This window comes from Trichoplax adhaerens, genomic scaffold (assembly GCF_000150275.1).
Source record: "Trichoplax adhaerens TRIADscaffold_2 genomic scaffold, whole genome shotgun sequence".
In the NCBI taxonomy this organism is placed as follows: Eukaryota; Metazoa; Placozoa; class Uniplacotomia; order Trichoplacea; family Trichoplacidae; genus Trichoplax; species Trichoplax adhaerens.
This window is the reverse complement of record NW_002060944.1, coordinates 4,909,714-4,919,119: the sequence shown is the minus strand read 5'-3', so window position 1 is coordinate 4,919,119 and position 9,406 is coordinate 4,909,714. Positions and strand designations below refer to the sequence as shown.

The 9,406-nt window shown below is 30.9% G+C and overlaps 1 protein-coding gene across 1 annotated transcript; it reads right to left on the bottom strand.

The window, feature by feature from the left end:
* Positions 1-1,314: 1,314 nt before the first annotated feature.
* On the bottom strand, positions 1,315-8,663 carry TRIADDRAFT_53467 (uncharacterized protein; the record flags this gene model as incomplete). Its single annotated transcript, XM_002109402.1, has 16 exons — positions 1,315-1,394; positions 2,450-3,077; positions 3,294-3,383; positions 3,468-3,602; positions 4,014-4,199; positions 4,298-4,485; positions 4,635-4,736; positions 4,878-4,949; positions 5,053-5,104; positions 5,584-5,677; positions 5,814-6,808; positions 7,226-7,261; positions 7,350-7,432; positions 7,695-7,797; positions 7,923-7,995; positions 8,644-8,663. 16 exons carry the CDS (start codon positions 8,661-8,663, stop codon positions 1,315-1,317), a joined length of 2,937 nt encoding a protein of 978 aa, XP_002109438.1.
* Positions 8,664-9,406: the final 743 nt, after the last annotated feature.

Genomic DNA, 9,406 nt, shown 5'->3' with positions numbered 1-9,406 from the left:
CCAGTCCTATTTACTTTACCTTTTAAAAGAGGAAATTCCCATAAAGGTAACTTTTAGATATTACTGATCGATGCAGCTTATCTTTTTACGCATATTTACGCATATTTACCAGCTTAGATTAATTTACGTTCTCATTATTAACTAAGATATCTCGCCAATAAAGCAATAGCTAAAACTGATAAGACTCTTTTATCTACTGGATATAACAATAATCTAAGCAACATTTAGTATGGCTGGGATGATATTGCTACTGTATATATGTACATAGCTTAAGTTGACGGTAACAAAGACGAAAAGAATGCTTAGAGATATCTTTGCAAATCTGATATAAGCAATATCAAGTTTGCTTATGACGATACAACGCTTCTGGTAGGATATAACTGAAAGATTTAAAGTTAGTACAAATTAAAAGGATGACTTTAAGATATTTTATTTTTAAATTTATGCAATATCAAAATGATACAACAATGCCCAACATAAAGCATAACGTTAACGATGTCTGTTTGAAAGAAAGGGTAAGCTGAAAATAGTATTTCAAGTGTAATTGTTATTTCGTATATCTAAACGCTATAAGTAACTTCATAATTAGAATGTTGTATTTGGATGGCATTATTATAGAAAGAAGTGTTTACAGAGAATTTTATTTTTAAATTCATAGCTATTTAGCCTTCTATAGCATAAAGCTAGGTTGTTGAGATGATACAGCTTCGCACATGTCATAATCCCATAATATTAATGTAAATGATAGCGATAAGTTCTAAGCATATCGTTAGAACGTATTATCTATTCTTGCTGCAAAGCAATTATATCGTTCTAGCCAGTTTCTTTAATGCAAAATTTCATAATATTAAAATTAATATAAAATTAAGGATAACTTTAAGTTTCAAATTACGGGATATTTAACTTACTAAGGATAATAAATTTATAGCACAGCTGATAATTGAATAATATCAGCAAGGAAGAGAAAACTGAGCTGAGATATTTTATTTCAAATTAAAGCAATATTAAGTTTGTTGATGGTGACATTGGTTAGTACATCACATAAACTTGGAAATTTGATGATAGTAACATGGTAGAAAATGATGAATGAAGATCATTTCCATAGTGATCTTTTATAAAAAAAATAAGCAATTAATTTAGTAAATTATTTAAATAACTCATCTATGTACATAAAGTAGTTTTACACATTGTTAATGGCCAAAAGATAAAATTTTATAGGTGGACTATTGTCCATTTGATCTTTCATTTTATTTTAAGAAAACGGTTTCCTTGCACTACCGTAACGGCTATATCAGTTTTTGTCCTTTAACTGCATCAAGAATCACTTGATCGCAAAAAATTATCCTTCAACGTCAACATCATAAAGTTACCGACTAATTCAGGGCAGGCTACCACTATGATTAGAATCGTATTATAGACAAAATAGAACGTAAAATATTTTGTAAACATTCTATTTTTTTCAAATTTGTAACTTACAAATATCAACAGTGATTGGAATGAACGTAATGACAGTGTTTTTTTATGTTGAATGTTGAGCTGATTGATATGGTACTGCTAGAATAAATACAAATAAATACATAACTGACAGAAGATTGTAGCTCTTACAGAAACAAACTTAAATGTTGGCAATTATTTATAACAATTATGTCTATATAGAAGAATGATTAGAACGTATCAAATATAGTAGTATCGTCTCAATTGAAACGTTATAGTGAAAGAAGTAACTTTAACAGTAGGATGGCCAAAACAATTGAAAAATTAACGACTGCAGGATAATTACTATCATTTCAGCTAATAATATCATTACAGTTATTAGCGAAGTAGAAGAAGAAACAAGATCATTCATAATAGTTCCTTTTGAGTAGTACTGAAGAATTTTTATATTGAACTATGTTACATAATTAATATAAAATATCGAAAATTAGTTTATTATTTTCGGGAAAATATTTAATGGTATTGCGGTATCCAATTTAATAGTATCCTTGTACATATAGAGAGCTAGCGAAGTAAATCGATGCAAAAGTGAATTGATAGATATACGTACAGTGTAAATGAATAGACATGAATAATTATACAATTTTGTGTTAACAGATGGGTTGCTTAATTTCTATGATGAATATAACTTTTATCGTTACTTTCAAATACGAGATAGTTACAGCAAGATTGAAACAGCAGATGGCATTAGGCAGCACGTAATCTAATGCCAGTATTATTTGGTGTTATAAATCAAATTCTGCATGGTATAGAAATTAATTTTTTGATTTAGTTAGGCTTAATTTTTCATGTATTATCTTAAATGATGCCAAAACTTGTGCCAATGAGCGATTTTAGACGTTATTAAGCTTGGTGAAATAATATTGATCTGATACAAGTCGGAGATTGGATGTAGCGTAGTTCTAGCAGTGCCTTGATTGAGAATCGAATTTCATGTAAAACTGGATTTATTTACCTTGATTTTTATGCTTTTTCTTAACTGATGCTAAAACTTGCTCTAATTCGCGACTTTTTGCATCATCAAATATTCCTTTTTTAATCCCTTTATTTGTAAATGATGTCGATCTAACATAAATTGGAGGTGGTGTAGATGATGTTACTTGTTCATCACCCTTTACTAATGCACCACGAATGGATGGTCTTGGTGTCGTTGAACCTGACGACCTGTTACTTAAAATCTTATTTAATGTATTACAAGTTTGTATAATTTTTTGTGCTAGATCAATGATGCCAGTGTCTGTGTCGTCATCTTGAGATTTAGAATGATCAAACAGTGATAAGTCGGGCGTTCTTACTGAACCATCTTCTGGTGTATTTGGGATTAAACTGGAACGTTTGGAATGCCGATTGATGACTCTTAACAATTTTGAAATATCTTGAATAATACTTTTACTATATTGAACTGATTCCTCATAAGTTTTCAATCTATTCTTTAAACTGTTCTTGTCACAACAGGTAGCAATTAGCGATTGAACATCCAGTTTTAATCGTTCAACATCGTTAATAACAACCACTGCTCGATTATAAACCGACTGAATAAATGAAGATTGGCAATAGACTTGATTAAAATCGTCAATATCATTCTATAATTGGTAAAGATATCTAAGGTCAGTTATATAAAATCTTAAAGAATAAATATCTGGTCGAAATAATTAAGCTTCAAAAGTTGAAGACTATGACATCGATATTGATCGAAACATAATGATGCTAGCTTAGGGTTGGACGATACTATTCATGATTATCTCACATAAAATACTTATTACAAAGGCAGATGGGTAGTGATAGAATTTTTACATTACCTCTATCGATTGCAAGAGCCCTTGATCTTTTAATAAAATTTTTACATCTTGTGTAATGTCAAGGAGACAATTTATGACTTCAACACTTATCTAGATTATATATTTATTGAGGAATTAATCTACAATTTAAATATTTTAAGTTAAGAATACGTTTAATAGTTTCATGTATCTTACCTGAACTCGATGAGAATGTCCGGTGATACTAAGTTTTTCATCACATTCCAAAATACAGTCATAAGCTTCGATGATCGCCTTCTCGATGGGACGATTTGATCCATCAATATATCGTTTTTTCAGATAATTATCCAACTATTTATTGGAAATAAACAGTTAGATGTATTCCAACTATAGGTAAATTTATCGCTGCATCTTAATAACGACTATTCTATTAAATTGAAATGATGTTAGCTAATAGAATTAATAACAAGATTTATTAAAATGTTTGAATTTATATAGATTAATTATTCATAGGATACCAAATTATAGAGCGATATAGTACAGTTAGTTATTAGCTATTTAGTTCTCACGGATAGTAAGACTAATGTAATATGAATTTATTTTTAATTAGAATCGAAATTAGAACTTTATAATATTGTCTATACAGAAATATTTGATTAAAGCGAAAATTGAGATCCTTCTACACCCAACTAACATCACGCATGCAACTGCTCTCTATTACGAAAATATCACACCAAGATTGCTTCACAAATGGATCTATACCTGAATAAGGTTGCGATGGCTATCTATGTCATCAATCATATCGCTATTATCAATTTTCTCATCATTAAATAGGTAAGATGCTGATACAAAGGTATGTTCCCCTGATAATTCAGCAATAGAATGGACACAATCATAAATTCTCTTATAAGAATTATGGATTTCGCTGACCTTCCAAGTTTCAGCAGCCTATAACATATGGTAGAATTTTAAAGTAGTCAATAACTGATGTTCAGGAGTACTAAATTACTAATAATCACGACTTATTTATTTCTAAATTAGCTTACCAGAAGCATATTAGCCACATTTCCTCCTGCGATCTTTGTTATTCCTAATAGTTGGATATTAATATGATCATAGGTATTATGGGCAATATCCATACTACCCCAAGTTCGAACATGTTCAGCCAGCATTTCCATCGATACAGTTAATTGGAGACAGCAATGATTTAGGTTAACGGAACTTCCGACTCTCTCTGAGAATATTTTTAAGTTTTGATCGATAATCAAGTTAGGCGTATATTATAATAGAATCACTTGTAATAAGTTATTTTGTATCGAATTTTGCCAGTATCTTCGCCCTATTAATCAATTTAGCCAACGTTACAGGAAATTTTTTCATTACCTTTATTATAGTATCTGAGTAATAAGGCTCCAAAAGCTGATAGCATCTGGCATTCGTGTAAAACTTTTTGAGGTAGTGGGACATAACAGGCTTGTACTCCAGCTACAAGGTACATATAGAAATACGGATAATACATCAAATTAATGGAATGGCTATAACGTCGAGTTTTTATTATTCTACTCCGAATTCTCGAGATATGAAATTGTAGCTTTGCTATTGTATGTAAAAACTATCTAGATATACCTTCCAAAAATGAGATTGCCTTTTGGATATGATCATGACAAAGTTTGACAATAGTTGTTGCGGAATTGAAGGCTAATTATGCAAGAAATTGATAACTATTAATATTTGTGCAATAATAAAGAGAATACTTATTAATTTGTATCAGATGGACGCTATATTAAATTGAGTCCATTACATTTTCGATTTTCTAATTTAGGACTTGATGGTGCAGATAAAATTTCCCTTTCCTACAAGTAAGTGTATATATTATTCTTTCACGATTAAAGCTAATATTTAAATATTAATAATATCTATCTGTTCTTACCAATCATTAATTAAACTGTTAAAGCTAGTATTTACTAATATTCTCTATCCTACCTTAGTAATGATTTAACTATTAAAGCTAGTATTTTTAACTAATGTTTTCTAATAGTGTCTATTCTATCTCATTAATGATTTGCCTGTTGAAGCTAGTACTTTTCACTATTATTTTCTAATAGGGTCTATCCTAACCTACTAATCATGTAATTGCTAAATGTTATTATTTTATCATATCAATGCAATATCACACTTAATTGAAAAGGCATTGAATAATTTTGTAATAGTGTCTATTCTATCTTAACGATGATTTAACTGTTAAAGCTATTATTATATCATATCAGCGCAAAAGCAGTACATTACTTATAACTTAAGGCACTGAAAAATTCCCTAATAATGTTTATCTTACCAGTGAAGCCACTTCGGCTTTGCGTCCTCTTCTTACAGGGTAAATTCCTTTCGATCCTTTCCCAGTCTGAATACTATTTTTGGCCACAATTTCTCTATATACCGTAAATGAAAACGAATTTAATTCATTTTTATACTTAAGTTACTTTTAGCACATTTTAAGACACTGAATGAAACAAAAAGATTAAGAAAGTGAGTAATACTATTCTTCAACCATTAGCTATAACTTACAACAGCTTTAGATCTTCTTTCTTTACTACTGGTCGTTGTCGTAAGCTTGAACTTCGATCATCTTCACCACTACTTGAAGTATAATTATCATGGCTCATGGCAATAACTGGACTTGCATTGGGTATAGTCCTGTTATCAACGGCCTTCGTAGATTCTTCACTCTTGGAATAATGATTTCTATCATTGATATCTCCCGTTGTATTAGGATTATCCTGCTGTGTTTCTTTAGATAAATAATTACTTTGAAGGGTAGAATGTATATCTATTTGACTCGCAACGGATGAATGCTTGCTATCCGGATAAATTTCTACTTGACTGGCAACAGATGATCGCTTGCTACTTGGATGTATTTCTACTTGACTGGCAACAGATGAACGCTTGCTACCCGTTAAGGAAATGGAATTAAACGTTAATTCAGAGTCATGATCGTTGATTTCAGTGCTATCTAAAGTTTCCTTACTACTAGGTGAATTAACATCGCCTGACACATTATGAAATAACGATTCTAATTTATCCCCCGAACTGCCATACAAAGAATTGTTGATTTTATTGGAATTTTGAAATAAGGAATCTGTTAGTGATTTTCGTTGTTCTTCATTAGTTAAATCGATTGTCATTGATTCTGTATCTAAACCCAACGGATCAATAATTGGATTTTCTAGTACTATTTCTGTAGTATCGATTTCTGTTTCGTCTTTCCCTATTAATTTACTCTCAGGTTCGACATTAGCTAAAACTTTGGATAAATCAGTCATGGCAATATCCGCTAGATCTTTTGTACTATCTCGTATCGGTAAACTTGATGATTTCTTTATAGTCATGTCGTTGAGTAATTTCTCCGATAATTTAATAAAATCGCTTTGGTCGCTTTCTGATTTTGGAATAAGGATTCTCTCTTTGTTTGTTGTTTCTGCTTCTTCGCTACCAATTTTATAGACTCCAACTCGACCGGTATTTAATTCATCCGTATAATTGGATTTTCTCATGTTGGTTTCCTACAAATTAGTGAACAGAAATTTCAATTTTTCCCTTAGGTCTTCAATACGTCAAGATGGTGATCACCGACAGAAGTATAACGGAAAAGCTCTAATATCCTACTACTTCTATTTCTCATAAGATCCAACTAAAACCAAAGACTTATACTAGTGGATCACAGCCAACTAGAACATCTCTATTTAAACAAGAAATCCTCTCCTACCCAATTGATCTCGCGCATATTAGCGAGGTGCGATTCAAATTTCAAAAAGGACCAGGTAGTAGTCTTGTTAGTTTGTGGGTTTTTCATGGAGATTTTAGTTAAAATCTGGTAAAAGAAATGACCAAAACGATCGTCAATGATCAGTTATTGTAAAACTTCTTCGGTAAGCTTTTTTTAAGGTCGAATAGAAACCCTTCATCCTGTTGCTTCTTACCTTTCCATCGACTACGTTGTCAAGACGATCAAATATCTACGTAGATAATCATCAATGAACAGACTGAGATATTGAAATTCAATTTGGCTCAATTTTCTAAATATTAGGATAATGATATACTTACTGCTGTTTCTCCAATAGCTTTACTAATATGATTGGCTTCGTTGAGAAGAATAGAGAGTCTTAAACTTTCATAAGTACTTTCATCTGTCAGTAAAATAAAAAATATTTGAATCAGCCATTTCCGATCATTTTCCTTTCCAATTCTCTATGACTTAGCTATATTAGAATTTATTCACCGATACTCATTAAACTATCTCTTCTTTTCTTTGGATCTATCCTTCTTAGTCGTTTCTAGTTTATAGTGTAGTCAAAATTTTCCAAATTGAAATATATAAATAGAAAGTGAAAAATAATCAGATCATTTTTAAGCATGTAAGGTTGGATTATGGACAAGCATCATCTCTACTTACTAAATTTCGGATCCATTCTCTAACCATAGATAAATCACTCTGTTGGAACTCTAGCTTTTCAATTGCTATGCGTAATTGAGCAGGATTTCCATCTTGTTTCTATGTTAGTCAATCATATTTTGTTAAATTGTTGCTGTATCTAAAATTCTTTCAATTTTGTCTAAGGAAATACTTAAAACGCAGTTGAATATAGCAATAGAATCCAGCCAAGATTCCTGATTTACCTGTAAATCCATGATTTTTTGTGAAATTTCCTCGTCTAGTTGATTATTAGCATTTTCAATTTCTTGGATTATCCTGCATCATGAAATAATTGTTGTAGTGTCGTGAGCTTAGTACTTGAGTTAAATTCTGAATTAACTATGGAATTACTAATATGCACTACCGTAGGCTATAATACTAGCGTAGTTTAAATGCCATTAGTCGCTTGTGCCCCGGTAAAATATAGTAATTCAATGCCCGTGCTTAGCGCATGCAAGTGTGATAATGTTACCATCGATATTAAATAGGTCATGCACTAGGACATATAAGCTTATACAAGAAGTAGATTGGGAATTCTTCTTGTTAATATTTTGTTGTAAATGCAGTTACGGTTAGCTTTATTGTAATAAAGCTTAGTTTGGGTTTTAAATCCAGTTAGTCTGATTTATTGTAGACCCTTAAGAACTGACTTTACTATAGACGTTATTACCTCAAGTTACAGTGATTACTTTTATAATGGTGTATCATCTTAATTATGGGGATGTAATAGGGAGACTAGGTGGCTAGACAGGAACTTGGTGAGGATAGGCTTGTCTTAACTACGGAGATGTAATAGGGAGGCAAGATTACTAGACAGAAACTTTGTTTCGTCCCTTATAATAGTAACAGAATAGACTATTTGGCTAATTGCTGTATATAATGTAGAAATTGGAATCCTTTCTATTAACATCTATAAGGAATTACTTTTCTTCCCATTCATCCATATTAGCAAGAATTAATGGATATAGGATGCGTAGACAATGATATTTCTATATGGACGAAAGTCTCCAGTATTTTCCACCATAGAGTGTTAAATTATTCTGAAGATATCTTTGTCCTCGATTATAGATGTAAACTGTGATTATAATTTGGATTATATTCAACATATTATGACTAAAATTGACAGTAATAGCATTTGATAATCCTCGCCAAAAAATAGGCAAATGATCAATTATCATATAGTTGAGAACGCTGATTATTTATGCACTAAAAGGGATATTCTCTTTTCTCTACTGGGGAATTAGGATAAAGATTGTCATTAGAAATTTAAACTGTAACACTAGGTACTTAGATCGTGCCCCTATAAATCATAAATCATATCTGCAGCGCTAAATTATGAGAATTGTTATAGCGAACAGCTAAAAGATAAATTCATTGTCTTCGATTTATACCCCACCGAGTCTATCAAGATAATTAAAAGAGTATTTCTCATATGTTCTTGGCTAGCTATCATTTTGAATTAGAATGAATATTCTCATCACCGATTTATAAAGACAAATGACCATTGTATTATTAAGAACTAGGTCCTTCTAACAAGGCTGTTACGAAAACAAATAACCATGAAATTGTATTGACTATCTTTACAGTATATAGAATTAGTAGATTAAATTATTGTATATTTTTTCCTTTACCGTAAGAGTATAGCTACCGCTATATATTTAGTTTTACATCAAAGGATAATAGAATA